The sequence below is a fragment of the Microplitis mediator genome, chromosome 1 (genome assembly GCF_029852145.1).
Source record: "Microplitis mediator isolate UGA2020A chromosome 1, iyMicMedi2.1, whole genome shotgun sequence".
Classification (NCBI taxonomy): Eukaryota; Metazoa; Arthropoda; class Insecta; order Hymenoptera; family Braconidae; genus Microplitis; species Microplitis mediator.
This window is the reverse complement of record NC_079969.1, coordinates 20,593,443-20,611,363: the sequence shown is the minus strand read 5'-3', so window position 1 is coordinate 20,611,363 and position 17,921 is coordinate 20,593,443. Positions and strand designations below refer to the sequence as shown.

Sequence of the window (17,921 nt, the reverse complement as noted above, 5' to 3'; positions counted from 1 at the left end):
AATAAAAAAAAACTATATAATAAACAATAGATATGATAATAATAACAATAATTGTAATCTTGACTGCTGGATCATTCGTTTAATGTCATGGTGTGATGATGCGGATAAATAAGTTATCTCATTAATTGTCATAAAGAATAAACTCTCACAATTTGCATGTCATATCCGTATTCGCAATTCTCTATATCATTTTTTGTTTATAATTATTTTTAATTATTTTATTTATGAATAAATATCTAACTTTTAACATTTGTTTTTTATTTACATATTTGAATACCAATCTCGGAAGTTATTTTAAAAAATATGTAATTAGTTAAATATTTAATAGTAACAACAATAACTGAAATTTTTTAAATAAATCATTTAGTAGCACAACCGCACAATTTCAAAACACAGTAAGTGAAAAATTTTTCGAAATCGATTTTTTAGTATTTTTAGTTCCAGTGGAGTCTTGTGAACATGATTCGATGCATATTTCAAAAATTTTATTTTTGTCAGTTCCTGTGTTTTGAAATTGGGCAGCCGAGCAATTTAAAACATTTTGTATTTGATTTAAATATTGAGATGAAATTTGACATATTAAAGTATATAAATAAGTCAATTTATATTTTTTCTGTCTGTCTGATTCAACTGATGGTTAATAACTTCGAATATTTTGCTCTAAATTAAAAAAAAAATTTTAAACACTTGGTACATAATACGAAATATTAAACGATTTAAAAAAAGTAAGAAGTAAAAGAGATAAAAAATGAATAAGAACATAGCCGAGACTTTGCCCATTAGTAACGCTTACCCAGCATAATACGAGAAAAATGGTAGTCGAATTATTCTACAGGAGACATAGAATATAGTAATAATAAAAAAAAAATAAAATACGTTTATATAAATTATTGAAAATTAATCTTTACAAAACTTTAATCGCGGGGTTTCGATTTTATTTCAAACTTTTATAATTTCTTTATTTTTCACCCAACAACTAATAATTTCATACATAATTTTAATTGTTATTTTTTATTTTTTTATTTTATTAAAATAGTAACGCGCTTACGTCATTTCATTGACTTTAAAAACCTACCGTTTTATAAAAGTTATATTTATTCTCTCTGTCAAAATATGTACTCAATAGAATAAAAAATGTGAGAATTCTGGGAATCATTTGAATATTTTCCACTTGATTTCCTTATGGTTTTTGTGGAATTTCATTTTATTTTTTTTATTTTTATTGTGAATATGAGAAATTTTTGAATTTTACCAGATTCAAGAATTCATTTGAATAACATTGGAATATTTTTTTCACGTTCTATTAGTTTATTAACATCATAAAGCAACTGTTAAATTATATATAATCGCAGACAATATATGGAATTATTAGTATTAAATAATATCAAATATTTTTTTTCTGAAATAAATCTTGAAATTTATATTCACGAATAGACTTTTATTAAAAAAAAAAAAAAATTAATTTTAAATTATTTAGTAATTTTAATTGTCGATTTTTACCTGAATGTTTTTTAATAATTTGTTTCTAAATAAAATAAAAAATTTGAAAGTGAATATTTAGATGAGAGCCGGACAAAATGAGATCACACATTAACAAAAAAAAAATTTTTTTCGTAAATGTTTATCTACAGTTTCTAGAAAAAATATTAGGTGAGATGGTCATTCAAATAGTATGACCATTTCGAAATTTTCACTAAAAAAATTTTTTTTCAGGTTTATTATTTAAACTATATTTTCACAAATCGGCACAAAAGCTGGCATAAGAGTAAAATGAACTAAACAAAAAAATTGTTTTTTCATTTAATTTTATCATAAATCTTCAAAATAAATATTCTATAATTATCACACAGAAAAAAAAAGTTATTTTGAGTAAAGAAAATATTTTGGAAGACAAACGTTCTCGGGAACCAAGTCAAGATTTTTTTGAGCCAAGAGAATTTGTCTGGGTTAGAGAAAATTCGTCTTGGTCAGAAAAGATTTATATTTTATTTGAGAAAATTAAAGTTTTTAAAAAAATTTTCTCGAATCAAGAATACTTACTTTGAGTCAAGAATTTTTTTTTGTGCAGCAATGAATTGCTCATTGATATTCAATTTATTTTGCATAATTTTTGTTTAATTTCAACAAAGAATTTAAAAGTTTTTTTTTTTTTTTTGGTTTTTCATACGAACATTGCTCCCATACCCCATACATTTTTTTTGGAAACAAATACAAACATACAAATAAAAAAACATGGTGTCTCATTTCGTCCCACTTTCCTCTCTCTCTCTCCATGCATATATATGGTAAGTCATAAATTTACAATTAATTTTTCCTATATTGTATTATGGTGACTGTAGTATACTACTGTAGTGGGTATTAAACACTAATCCGAGTATTTACTTCGAATCAATGCACTCACTCATGATCTCCTGTGAATATATCCACATTACACCAATGTATATATATACTTACATACATATCTATTTATTTGTTTATTTTGAATTCGAATATATAGAGAAAGGAATGAGAATTATTTTTTTGTAATAAAGTAAAAGTTTTATTTACATTTCAATAGAGCGCGTGAGAATATTATAGTTTAATTATCATTAAAAAAAAAATTCTAATGTAGAGTTGCGAGAAGAAACTGTGAAGTATACATAAGATCTTCAAGCATTGATACTAAGAAGTATGATTGACATTATAATTTATTTACAATATTCAATATTTAAAATAAATTAATTTTTATTAACGTATTCTCTCATTTAATGCTTTTACACTAATTTAATAAATCGTTTTTATTTGGTAACCCTGATGACCAGTTGAGCTCAATTTTACATAAACCAATACATGTTATGTATTGATTGACGTAAAATTGAGCTCAACTGGTTATCGGGGAATTTATATCATTATGATAAATATAATACATTTTAAATGATCACATATAAATTACTTACCAACTTATTTATCTTTTTTTAGAGTCATGTCGACGTAAAAGATTTCATTAAAAAAAAAATAAATTTAATAATTGATCCGCATTATTAATACAAATCTCCAATTAATAATAAAAAAAAGCTACTTGTGAAATGTTATTTTAAATTTATACTAAACTTATTATATTATCGAATAAATAATGATCCTGAAGTTAACAGACAATTAACAATTTTAGGATTTTTTTTTTCAACAAATTGATTCCAAAAAGAAAAAAAAAAAAACTAAAAATATGCACACGTGAAAAATTGAAAAAACTATAGGTGCAATTTAAAAAATTTTTTTTTTCTTTAAATTTATTGTTTGGAAAAAAATCAAAAATTATTAAACGTCGGCTAATTTCAGTATCATAATAAATAACTCAATAAAAAAAATAAACTAAAAAATAATATATCACATTTTTCAAAAGTTATTAATAATTTATTCAAATAACTTAAAATTTTAATAAAGGTCGACTATGGTTACTCACTACTTTAAATTTCGAAAATTATCATCGACTTGTATGATTGGTGGAATAAATTTTAGTTCCTTACTTCCTTAACTTGCTTCAACTTCACATGTGTTACTCTCAACTTCTATGATACTGAAGTTAGCCGACGTCTAATAATTTTTGGACTTTTTTTTAAACAATAAATTGTAAAAAAAAAAATATTTGAAAAAATTGCACTTGTAGTTTTTTAAATTTTCTACATGTACATATTTTTAGTTTTCGTTTTATTGTAATTGATTTGTTAAAAAAAAAATCCAAAAATTACTAATTGTCTGCTAACTTCAGGATCATCAACTTCTGTGTATCTTAACCTCTATTTTTACTTTTAATATCTCAATTGAAGATCGTTCGAATATTTAAACCTTTTTCTTTACAGTAAAAAAAAAGTTACAAATAATTTTCATTCTTTCAAGAAAACTCTTTTATTGTTTCTTGTTTTGAACTTTAAATTTATAAAGAAAAATTTAAGAAAGAAAAAAAAACAATTATTAAGACCTTCAGTATACACAACTCTATACCTCCAAATTTGCATACATTCATATAAATGTATGTGTTTATATGTATATATTTAAACACGACAAATAAATGTATACTTTTGTATTTCCGTTAATATCAACCTTAAGTATTAAAAAGCCCTTTATGTTTCAGTCTTGAACAACTTATCACGTCCACAAGTTCTCATTAGTTAACTTAGAAAAATAAAAAATAATATTAAGAAGAATTTTATTTTACATCTTAAATACTTAAATATACATTCATTAATTAAATAAAATAAATAAATATGTCAAGTAATAAAAAATTAGATGATTGTGCACACAAACGTTTAATAATACAATTACAAAGATATCGAAATTCTCAAAAAAAAAAAGATATCGAACAAACAAGCAGTTCTAGTGATAATGATAATGATGGCTTGAATAATAACGATCATAAAAATAATAATTTTTCGTCAACTAAAAATCAAACAATGACTAAAAAAAATGATTTATCTCTTTGCGATCAAGTGACCACAGGTAATTTATATACTTTTATTTTACATCATTTTCTTTTTTTATTTATTTTTTTTTCTGTGTTATTTATCAATATTTTATTGATCGATTTACTTGGACATATATATATATATATATATATATATATATATATATATATATATATATATATATATATATATATATATATATATATCTTTATAAATCTTTAATAATAATAAATTATAAAGTTTAATAAGGTAAGAGACCCAGTACCCGATCAGAGAACTAGTACCCGGTCACTCATGTATTTGTATATCTATATTTACTAAATATATCTATATAAATAAATGGAGTGATCGGGTGCTAGGTATTTTACCTTATTTAAATTAATTTTAAATAAAATTTTTTTTGCGGGTATTTTTGAATTGCATAAAAGTTAATTTTTGATAATTTTTTACAAGTGACTGTGATTACTGATTAATATTGTAATTAGTTAATTATTTTTTGTATAAATTGATATTATATTTATTTTTATTACAGAGGATATTAAAAATTTAGTGTTGGCATCTTATCGTAGTTTGAGTAGGCAGGTTTCGAGTTTAAGTGATCAACTTGATGATGTATCCTCAAGATTAAGTATTTTAGAATCATCAGTGAATATAAATAATAAAGAAATTGGAAAAGTTAATGAAGAAATTGTTGAGACAAAAAACAAGAATGAAGATAACGATAAAGATAAAGATGAAAATGACGATAACTTAATTATTTTAGAATCTGGAGATGAGGAATCTGAAATTGATACATCAGTTCGATTAAAATTTCCTCTGAAAACAGAAAGAGATTTTTATATATTTAATTCTAAAATATCTGGCGCTGGTTATCGTAGAAAACTGGTATGTATTTTTGAAAATATTAATATTTATTGCAGTATAATTGCTAAAAAAATTTTGATAATAACACGACCAATTATTATAGTTTATTTATTTACATAAAAAATTGAATTTTATTTTTTAGATTCAACGTTTATCATCTTTAGTTAATAAAAAAATAAGAATGCCGTTGAACGTAGGAAAAATATTCCGTTATTACCTGTCAAAAGATCTTGCTTTGTGTTATAATACAAAAATTTTAACACCAAAAAAAAAAGTTTTTATAGATACACTTTTTTATAGTTGTATTGCAGGTATGTTATTTAAATTTCATTACTAAAGACAAAGAAATATTATATAGGATATCTTGGCTCAAGACTATTTATTTTCAATTCAAAAGGAAAACCAAAATTTTGTTGATAACAAAAAATAAATATTTTTGAACTAACAAAATTTTGGCTTGCCTTCAGGATTGCAAAAAATATTCTTGGACCAAGAAAATAATTGTTAAGCCAAAAATGTCATTTTTTTTCTGTGCATGAAAGTAAAGAATTAAAATAATTGGCCTCGTTTCTGACCTTTTAAAAACGCATTGGTTAATATAAAAGATCCGATTATTGTTACTTTATTATATTTTATTACGTACCGAACTTTCTTTAACATTTTTAAAAGTTGTAAATATTTTTATATAAATTAAAAAAGATGTAGAACTCTGAAAAATGTATCTCTCGTCACAAAATCAGCAAATTTCGTGGATATTTTATAATATATTATAATCAGTTCTTTTAACTGACCATATATTCATTAAAGTTCAATTTATTCAATTAACATTAAGAGCAATAAATTAAATTTATTGAACTATCAAATAAGAGCATTAGTTTGAAAAACTAATTTATTATAAATATTGAATATAATTAATAAATTTTAATGTCTAATATACATTTCATAGTGTCAATAAATTATATTTTTATCTTACGAAATTTGAAAATAACTTGATTGATAAATACTACCGACTTGCAATCAAGTGGCTACTCGGAGATGACCATTTACTTAATTTAAAAGTATATTAAATAATTTGTTGATTTTTAATAATAAGAAAAAAATATTTTTGATAGCTTGGCAGAAACTAGTATCTTTTTTTTTATCCTCATATTAGTTATAACTCACAAAAACTATTTCGTATTGACGTTGGCGTATAGCTTTTAAATACTAATTTTTTGATTTTTTATTTAAAATATTTTTTCCCGCGAAATTTTTTTTCAATAAGTAAAACAAAAAGTCATAGAGGTCAGAAAAATACATAAGTTCGATATACAACTATAATTTCTTTATAAATTGCAACGATATGTTATTAATTATATTATACTTATATTTATTTAATTATAGAGGTATTAAAAAATAAATATGGAAAATCTAAACCACTTCTTGATAGTCAAATTCACGATTCTATATCAGTTGTGTTAAAAAATGTTTACAAGTGGGACAGACGTACTCTTCGTCGATGAAAAAAAATACTAAAATGATACCAATAAGTAAAAGGCTGTTAGTTTAAATAACAAGTAACTTTTTCAATTTTTTTTTTTTTATTATAAAATTCTTAGTAGAATTTTTCAGTCTATACATTAAATGCAATCATTGATTAAAACTAGAATTAAATTTAAAGATATTTGTATGTCTTTTGGAGATATTTTTTTTGATATTATTGTACTCTGATAAATAATGAATTAACATATAAACAACTTACATATATGTACAAAGATATAATTTTTATAAAAAAATAAGTGAGAAAAAAAAAATAAATTAATTGGTTGATTGAATGATGATGTGTTACAATACAATTTAAGATTCGTCCCTATCAAATAAGCCGCAAATGTGTTCCCAAGCTTGTCCAATAGATTAAATGATAAATGATCGGTATAAATTCTTTAGAATATAAAATAAAAATGAGATAGAGAAGCTGCAGACGAGAGATGCGGCAATAAGAGATATGATGCGAAGGTGTTTTATTTATATAAAAAATGGTATAAGATATTATGTAGTGACTGGGTGTAGTGCTAGAATTTTATTCACCTTTGATACGTTATATTATAACATCTATTCAATATAATAAAATATAAATATATATGTATATACATATATATGGATACGGCTTGACTGTAAAAACAGATCAGGTTTTCAGGCGTTTTTTTTTTTACCTTTGAATTTTTATTGTTATACACTTTATAAAGTCACATTTTATATCAAGAGTTATATTTGTAATAAAAAATAACATAGAATATCAATTTTTTTTAAAGGAATCTATTTTTGTATGATAACTAGAAGACTTGTATAGGTCACTGTTTTATTTAATTATTTTTAATAGTTGACATAAAAATTATATTTATTTATTTAGTTTTATATATAAAATCAGGACAAAATAATTTACATTGAAGTTCCAATTTTGTAATTAATTAGATCTAACTAGATTAAAGTAAAAAAAAAGGAAATTATACGTGTAAGAAATACAAATGTTCGATTTTAAATAAGAATCCAGTGCCTTACAAATAAAAATTCAAAATAATTATCAGACCTACATGAATCTAAATAGATCTTTAAATTTCAATGAAGATGTAAAACTTTGGAAAATTAGATCTATATTGATTTAGGCAAATCGGAAGTATCTTTTAAATAAATTTTTATTAGTATACTAATCAGTATCATTTGATACTTTTGAATTATCTTAAAAAGGTAAATGAATGAAAGCGACTTTGACTCGTGATAATTTTATTTGAAAAAAAAAATAATAGTTTTTAGAAAATGAAGAGAATAACGGTCGTTAATAGTAAATTGATAATTCTTCTTTATAGCTAATGGGGTAATTTATACCTAGAAGTATGAGATTTGCAAAAAAAAAAAAAATTATTAACAGTTAATTCTTTGAAACTCCTTAAAAATATATCAAAACAATGCTCAATGATTTTTTCTTAAGCATCAAATCTATTAACTGCCATAGCCAATTGTCGGACAGTAAATTATTATTGCAAATAATAGATTAAAATAATTAATGTTTATATAAATTATCATGATGAACACGCATCAATGTCAGTTTTTAAATTTATCTGTTATAAATTTAATAGTAATATAGACATGACGGAAGATAGATACTTATCTTATAGAGATGAATATTACGCTCTACCGGATCCAGGTTTGACGATAACGAGCGGATTCGCAATCACGACTACATTGTGCAACAGTCCTGTTAGCTAACTTTTGAGATGTGGAAAGGGAATGAAACTCAAGATCACAGAGCAGGAAGTTGTAGCCGAGAATCTGTGCTCCCGGTACTACCAAAAGTAGGGAGTTGAGTTACTAAGTTTCGTTATGTCTACAGGGTATGAAAAATGTAAATCTTTATAAATTAAAGAACTTCATTTATATATATATATATATATATATGTAAGAAGGGTGCTTTCATATATTTCACTTGCTAGTAAATAGAAACAAATATTTATTTAACAGTTAATCATTATTGAATCAATTCAAGATGATTAATAAGCAAAAGGTTCCCCGAGTCGAAATTTAGAGCCCATTTTGAACCTTCTAAAGTCGGATCTATTTCGGACTTGGAGGCTCAAAATAGAACCTGTTTACTTGTTAAATAAGGTTCGATTTTAGTCCCTGAAGTGCTACAAATTTCCGTTTTCAGCACTTTAGGGTTCAATATAGGATCTGATAAAAATTAAAATTAGGTCTTATTTTGAACCTCTGAGCCCTATTTTATTGTAATAATAATAATATTCGTATTATTAATATCATTAGCATTATTAATATTATGATTAATAATAATCTATGTTATTCTGGATTTTATTTGCATTTACAATGATTAAAATAATTTCAATCAAAAGTATCAAAATGTATAGCAAATGCTGTTAATAGTTTAATTTTTTATAATAAATTAATAATAATATAGGAATAATAATAATTAATTTTATATAAATTTCGTTGCATGTCAAAAAAATAGTGCTTACAATTAATTTAAAAAAATTTTTAATTTTTTATATCATCATAAATAATTTAATTATAATTAATCGAAATTCATTACGGGACTAATATTGTCGGAATTGAAGGTTCAAAATCAGACCTCTCAGTGAATGTTCGGACCTCTGGGTTCAAAGTCGGAGCTAGAGGACTACAGGGCTCTCAATCGGATCTATTTCGGGCTTGAGGGGCCTATATAGGCTCTAAATTTCGACTCGAGTTGGTATTGAGGAAAGAGTAGTTTATATATATGTAATTAATGTAACAGGACCTAAGTCCACTTCCGCTGACCGGAGGCCGATACCTCGTCCTTTTGGGCATACTCGCGAATTTATATATATAATATATATTAGACTGATTCCAAAAAATAGACTATTTTTTCAAATTTTTTTTTTTCGGATAACTTGTACTGTACTCGATGGATTGATTCCAAAATCTAATCAGCTCTAAAACTTTATAAGCGGCGTCGAATTCCACCTCAACCATAAAAATCGGTTCATTCGTTCAAGAGAAACCGTTGCCGAAAGAATTGCGAAAAAGTGTTTTTTTCTAATGAAATCTAAATTGTTGAACTAATTGATGATGGGGTTTTTTTAACGTTAGTGATTGAAAAACTGCGTCGAATGTCACCTTAAACGTCAAAATCGGTTCATTATTTCAAAAGATATTGGTAATTAAAAATAATAAACATAACGATTTACTTCATTTTTGCTGGATATTACTTCTAGTTTAGTTATTTAGCTCAAAAATGTATTGACAACAATGTTTTCGAGCTCAAAGAGCTCAAAAACAGCGGGAAGTTTAAGGGCTGGCCCACAGATAGAGTCAGGCGGTTTTCAGATTTTTTCTTTTAATTTGAAAAAAATAAATACTCATTTAATTACAAAGTTTCAAATATTTTCATTTTATATTTATTTATTTTAAATTTATTATTTGGCTAAATATTATGTTTTCTGCAAATAATGATAATTTGTATTTTCAATTAAACTTTTATTTTTTGATGGAAAATTCTTGTGCTAGAAGAGAAAATAATTAATAATAATCAATTTTTTTTATAAAGTTAATTTAATTTAAAAAAAAGTCTTAGGCAATTTTTATAAAAGTATCTAAACTTTAGGAATAATGCAATATTTTATAATTAATAAGGATGTTCAATAATTTAACATTCAAACTCCGGATCGGAGTAAACGCAGAATAAAATAAAATCACTCTGCTGAAAAAAAATTCCCGATCTACTCCCTAAGCGGAGAATTTTTTTAAAAACTCCGAAACTCTGAGTGATCGAATAAATTCGAAATGTTATAGAATCTATATTTACTCCCGATTTTTTACAGTGTATTGCCGAATTTTTGGACTAATTTAAATGTTAATAATTTCCTATTGGAAAAATTTAACTCGATCCAAACCTGCCGTAGAGTTCTATTTTATCTCCTTTCCCTTTTATATTATTGATGTTTAATTACCTAAAATAATTTTGTTTTCTGAGTATATAATTTTGACATGAACCAGATGTGAATAGAGTTGATTTATCAATAGCGAAATTTACAATAGATAAAGTAGATCAAAAGATTAGTCACAAGATATATAAATTGAGATTGTAGTATAAAAACACACGAGCAACCGCATACACCTGACAAAAAGATGTTATTACGCTTAGTGAACTGTGTCTAAATAATAAAAAGAAGAGGGTTCGTGTGTTTGTCTAGATTATACCTTGATATATTTTTTGTACACACATTAACACATAAATAAGATATCTTTTTAAATTAAATGAGTAAAAAAAAGTTATTTTAATTAATTCCAATAAAACTAAATACAATTAATTATTTAAACTATAAAATAATAATTAAATTTTAAAGTTAAAATTATTCTAATAAATAAAGTTTACGATTGAATAAATTGTTAAACATAGTAGCGCACTTACAAGAATATGCATATACATACAATCTTACCTTATATTATAAGGTACACTCTTATTTTAAATCGCCGTTGAAATTAAATTGGTATTTAAAAATATGCGTGTGGACAGATGCAGTTTCCATGTCGTGCGCTTTCAGTCGCCCCCATAAATATGATAAGGGCCCTTATTGAGAGATATATATACCAGTCAATATACACAAATCTTTCTTTCCTTTACTATTATTACCATCTTTCGTACACGTACTTTTATTTATATTTATATTTTTATTTGTACATGTATGTTATGTTAACTTATATATCTATATTTAGTCTCTGTTTATATTCAGCTTAATATCCATATGAAAAATATAATAATATAAAGGTGCAGGGTGCGAGTGCGATCGAGATTTTAAAAACAAGACATACTTTTTATTTAAATAAGATGTTTTATTTAGTATTTTTATTACAACCATCAACTAATTAGTGCATTTACCCGGGTCAAAAATAAAACTTGATTTAGACTTGGTTTACCAAGTCGAAATTTGGAGTCGTTTGTCACAAGACAAACTCGACTTTTTTTACGGAAGTATGAAATATATTAAGTTTTCGCCTTGGTTTAGACTTAACTGGCTTACTTAGTCACGATTTAAGACGAAAAAGTTGAAATCAAGTCGAAATTGACTTGGTTTAGACTTATTCGACTTAAAATTTAAGGCGAAAAAGTCTAAATCAAGTCAAAACTGACTTGATGTAGACTTATTCGACTTAAATTATAAGTCGAAAAAGTCAGAACTAAGGTGAAATAATTTTTATATATTAAGGCGAAAGTAAGGCAAATAAATGACTTTTTTTCGACTTGGTTTAGCAAGTCAAAAGTAATGTGAATAACTATCGTGCTCAAAGTAAAGACGAATAAGTTCACACTAAGATGAAAAAAGTTCAAAAAGTTGAAAAAAATTAAATTTAAGTCGAAAAAGTCGAGATCTTATCAAAAAATCGTCGGCAAATCGAAAACTTCAAAAGAAAATAAGGCGAAGCGAGCCTGAATCAAGTTTTATTTTTGACCCGAGTAACATGAGAAAAAAGTTATAATTTCAATTCTCTGCAATCAATAATTATTCTTTTGAACGGATATTGTTTATGATTCATCAATTTTAATTTGGATGAAATTATTAATAACAATTAAGCGAAAAAATACTTGTAACAAAATAATACTTTTAATTTAAGACTCTAATTCTTCATAATTGTAATCAAAAGAATACATCTATTTATTAAAAATTATGTTTTTTAATTAAAAATAATTGTATTGCTGAAAATTAACAATTTATTCATCACTTCATTCATGCCGTCAAACCCACACTCAAGTATAATACCGATTCTACAAGATGTATAAGATACTATTTCAGAACACGTATAAAATTAGATAAATTAATTATGGCAGTTGAACATCTTGGGTTAGAAAAAATTGTCTTGAACCAAAAATTTTTTTTTTTTTAATTAAGAAAATTTTGACTTTCCCCCTGGATTGCAAAAAATATTCTTAGGTCGAATAAATAATTCTCAAGCCAAGGTATCCCTTTTGTGCAGAAACTAAATAGTTTATTCTGTATTATATAATTCGTAATTATTTTATAAATAACAAACAATATTTAATATATATTATGTAGAATTCACATTAAAATATTGGAGTACTAATTACATCAGAATTGGCATGATATATTTATAGTTAATAATGGAATAAAATAATAAATATGTAAACAAGTAATATATATATGAACAAACACGTACAAACGTACAAAGACAGGATAGTAGATGAATAAAAGTAAAATGGAGTCCAGAATAGTGACAGGCGCGGACTAAACTCGCGTTGATCGATATCAACGTCGCGACGCTGGGCGTGTCCGGGATACACCAGCTCTATATATTTCCTCCCATACACGACACATACGAATAATATATACAGTATATCATACTCGACACACATGCCAAAACTATTCTAATGTAATTCAAATTATTTTATTTTTTTAATTATTTATCTTATATTTTATTAATAATTACATGTATTGTTAATTTAGGTTTTTAAATGTTTTATTAAAGCTTATAAACTGTACTGCTCATGTCCTAAATATCCGTTGGTATTCACGAAACTCGACAACTGACAAGGTAAATGGATTAGGTGGGTTCTTATCGGATGACTAAGTTTTGAAGCTGACAAGTGAGATAGACTAAGAGTATAAATAAGATAAAGACAAAGAGAAATAGCATATAGAGCTTTTGAGGAAATCCAATTTAATCTTAATGTTAATTCGATCCTGTGTACGGTTACACGCTGAATTACACGCGATATACGAAGATCCTTGTTTAGGGTTCTAAGTGACATGCTGTTCTATATATATTGTATTCTAGGGTGCACAAAGAAATATATATATATTAAATCTATTGTAAAAACGATGTCTTTTTAGTTTTTATTAATAGCTTAATGTTTAATACTTGTGTCGTATTTATTGAGTAAGTGCCCGATAAGCAAGAGGTCGATGGTTCGATTCCACTTTTCAGTTTTTTTTTGACAAAAATTTCAACTATCATTTTACTGACCCAGAATAATTTTTTTCAAAGATTTTTACACTAAAATATTGCAATAAATAACAAAAATAGGGTAACACTTAAAACAAATAATGAAAGCGTTGACAGATTTTCAGAATTTTAGTGGCAGCAAATGTGATTTTAATATCAAATTTAATTTCCTGACATGAAAAAAATTTTTTTTTTAATATTTCAAAAAACATTTAACGTTAAAATGATATTTATGTAATAGATAAACTACATTTTAATTTTATTGAAATTATTATAACCCAAAATAGAGTAGCAAAATTTCTTAGTTCAATGTTAATTTAAAAATTAAATATTTGGTAACGCAGATATTGTAGCTTATTATTGTTTATTGATATAAAATATATAAATGTTGCATCAAAGTTATTGTTAAGCTAATTACAAAAGAAATGTACCCAATTGACGAAAAATAAAATAAATTAAAAAAAAGTAAAAGCATAAGATATAAAGGCAAGAAAAAAATCTCAAAGGGGGCCTTAACTTTCTTAATAAAAATTGTCGTGTCAGCATATATGATTGGATGATTGCCGTCGGACAACTCACTTGTACACACACACATATATATATATATATATATATATAGATAGATATATTTAATAATTTTCCTTATTATTACGCCCTACATTCTTTAACCTTTTCAGTAAAAGTATAAAAAATAATTTTGAACAAAAAAAAAAATGAAAAACAAATTTCTGTATAGTTTCAGTATAAGTTTTGTTGTTAAAATATAAAAATTAAAAATATTTATAAACAAATAAAATAAAAGTTTAGGAAAAACATAGAGAAAATAAGAGAAAAAAAGCTAAATGTATGAAGGGGGCAGTAGTCGGAGCTTGTAGTCGGAAAATTGGGGTGAATAAGGGTGAATTCAGTTCGCTCGAGTCCGGTCTATCGAGCTGGAACAACAAGCGGCAATCAAGCATAACTCGATCATTTCATTCTTCTGCCTCTCTGATCTCACCCTCTCGTCACTGGGCGTCATGTCTACTATTTATAGTTGAACCTTTTCTTGCTTTACTTCTATACTACTAAATAAATAATAGTATGTAACTATAAAGTCGAACTTCGAAATGTGAGACAAGTTTGAACTTTTTTTATACTTTCGTACTGAAAACTATCGAAAAATCGCTGAAAAATCGAAAATCACAAACTTTTTCGATCTTACATTTCGATTATTTCTAGGGTAAACTGCCCAATGAATTACCGATCTGTTGTAGTGACAGATATTTCTACTACACTGATAGAAGGATTTGTTTGTATTTAATAAATCAATTTATTAAAATCTTTTTCAGATATTTTTTTGGGTGGAAAAAATATTTTTTTACTATTAACAATATTCGTTAGTATTAACAAAATCTATTTTTTATGATAACAAAATTTTTGTAACTATTAAGAAGCTTTAATATATTGAAAAAAATATTTATTTCCACCAAATAAGATTTGTTAATAGTTAAAAAATATTTTGTTGGTGGTCGGTGTTGATAGATGGCTATACTTAACGCGTAGTTGTAAAAAAATATATATGCATATACATGATTTTCATACGATAAGTTGCTTATTATTTTATACTTTGTGGAAAACAATTAATAAAATGGAAGCTTTGCTACAATCGTGGGATTTAAGTGAGTTATACTCGATTTTTTGTGGTAAGTTGACAGTTATATATAAGGTATATTCAGTAGCATCAGTACTTAACCTATTCATTGTCTTGTCATCCTATTTTATTTTTTATATTCCGTTTCTAAAATTAACACTAAATTTATGAATTTACTTTTGTATTCCCACTCTAGTAAACCATATAACTGACTTTGAAATCCTTGGTGAATTCCTTACTAAAACTCGAGAAGAGACCCAAAAAGAAATAATCCCTAGTGTTGGTTTACGACTTCGTTTAAATAAAAAATATAATGAATATGTAGGTTTCTTTTTTATTTTACAACTATTTATTTTTTTAAATTCAATTCATTATTCTCAAAAAATTATTTCAAATAATTTTATTATTGATAAATAATTTTATTTTATTTACAGATTTCCCATCACGAGAAGATTAATGTAAAACTTTTCTAAAAATAATAAGAGGAATTTTTTAAATATTAATAATCCAGTGTGTAAATACTAATAAAAGATTTATTAAATATTAATAAATCATTTTTTATATGTTAATAAATCATTTGTTAAATAGTAATAAATATTTGGTTAGCACAAAAAAATCGCTGCTAATAAATGATTTATTAACTGTTAATAAATATTTGTTAAGGACCTATCCTCTAATAAATTATTTATTAAATATTAACAAATCTTTTTAAATACAAAAAAATCCTTCTATCAGTGTATTAAGTACAATAATTAACTTTGAAACTCAGTCAAGCTTTTATAATTGCATTGTGACATCATTTATCTTTTGATATTTATTATGATTTTTTATTTATTTCATTACAGTTTTTATAAAATTACATATAATCAGCGTAAAATGTAAAGACCCTGTGAATGACTGCTCTCGTCGATTGAATGACCGGGCATAATCCAGTAAATGACCGACAAATTCAGTTCTGACGTAAAGTTAATTTCCATAGAATTTTGTCAAAATTTTATTGTTTTATTTAACGATTCTTTATAATCATAGTACCAATGCATGAAAATAACTATCACATTTTTATAAAAATATTCATTTTGAATACGTAAAATACTCGTGAGCTATATTAATATCACATTAACAATTTTAACTGTATAAAATAAAATGATACTTATTAAAGTACACTTATTTAATTATATCATATTTAAATAGTTAACAAATTTTGATTAACGTAAATTATTAATTTAATTATTCAACACTTTTAAAATATTATTACTAATCTTTGAATTGGTTAAAGATTTACAATCTTTGAAATACAAAAAACAAACTACGTTTGATAAATAAAATGATACAATTAACGATACAATCTTTGGTTCTATAAATTGAATCTTATTGTTCTACAGTCTTATTTCTTATTTTTTTTTGGCACTCAGAGTACCATGATCAAACAAAATCATTTGATAGGATTAAAAAGGATTAATTTTTTATTCATTTTTAATCCTTCGGAATTATGCGAATCATTTTTGAAATTTCACGACCAATCATATCAAATCATTCTTAATATTGTGAAAGAGTCAGAATGTAAAATTTTTAATCATTCCGAATAATTTTTAACCCTAAAATAATACTCGAATTTCAGTCACCGGTTATGATATGAAATGATTTGGCCAGTATTAGAAATTTTCAATTAATTTTAACTTAACAAAAAGTTGACCTGAATTCAAAGGCCGCTTTTATTTCATAAAATCAACAAACGAATAAAAACAAACACATGGTCATTCGTCATTCACTGAGCTTGATATATTTCTGACTTATCAATAAAGGACTTATCGCTCATTCACTGAGCACAGTAATAAAGTACACCAATGAATGACCAACATAAAATTAATAAAAAAAAATTATTTTCGTTAATTTCAAATATCCAAAGTCAATTTTATTCATTAAATCACTTATACAAATGATTATAAATTTACTGTTTTATAGAAGTGTCAATTACTACTATTAAAAAAACATAGTTTTTTGAAATGATTTTTGTCAGACGTTTATGTTCAAATTCAGTATTTCTCTAAAAACTCTTCAAACCTCTATCTAATTTTAATTATTTTTAATGATAATTTTATAAATCACTTCGATTCGTTGTGATTTAATAATAACCAAGAAATGTAAGATTGCATTTAGAAGCAAATAATAACTTTTAATTAAATTTAAAAATTATTATGATCATTCTTCTGCATACCGGTCATTCACTGGTGGGTGGTCACAGACTGAACTAGTTACCCTACTACTATTTAAGTCATTTTTTCTCTACACGAGAAATATCAATAAAAATTTGTAATTTCTAACTTTCTTTTAATTCTTACATCAATTACTATGAAGTGAATACACTGATAGAAGGATATCTTAGCATTTAAAAAGATTTCTTAGTATTTAAGAAATGATTTCTTATATACTAAGAAATCTTTCTAAATTTAAAGAAATCCTTCTATCAGTGTACATTTTTGAAAACATCATTGTAACATTTT

At 24.7% G+C, this 17,921-nt stretch overlaps 1 protein-coding gene across 2 annotated transcripts; it reads left to right on the top strand.

Moving 5' to 3' along the window:
- The first annotated feature begins 2,533 nt into the window (after positions 1-2,533).
- Positions 2,534-7,458, top strand: LOC130665047 (guanylate cyclase alpha-like). Of its 2 annotated transcripts, none has more exons than XM_057465300.1 (5): positions 2,534-2,668; positions 4,109-4,473; positions 4,972-5,324; positions 5,446-5,614; positions 6,687-7,458. In XM_057465300.1, exons 2-5 carry the CDS (start codon positions 4,242-4,244, stop codon positions 6,803-6,805), a joined length of 873 nt encoding a protein of 290 aa, XP_057321283.1. In that variant the 5' UTR covers positions 2,534-2,668; positions 4,109-4,241; the 3' UTR covers positions 6,806-7,458. The 2 variants fall into 2 exon arrangements, with proteins under 2 accessions (XP_057321283.1, XP_057321290.1); XM_057465307.1 differs by lacking the exon at positions 2,534-2,668 and adding an exon at positions 3,862-4,006.
- The last annotated feature ends 10,463 nt before the right edge of the window (positions 7,459-17,921 follow it).

What these genes read in the sequence shown, in the direction of transcription:
- LOC130665047 (XM_057465300.1), top strand. Translation starts at nt 4,242, where the DNA reads ATGTCAAGTAATAAAAAATTAGATGATTGTGCACACAAACGTTTAATA. An exon ending in TTGCGATCAAGTGACCACAG is followed by an intron (nt 4,474 to 4,971) that starts GTAATTTATATA and finishes TTTTTATTACAG; the next exon opens with AGGATATTAAAAATTTAGTG. An exon ending in TTTTTATAGTTGTATTGCAG is followed by an intron (nt 5,615 to 6,686) that starts GTATGTTATTTA and finishes ATTTAATTATAG; the next exon opens with AGGTATTAAAAAATAAATAT.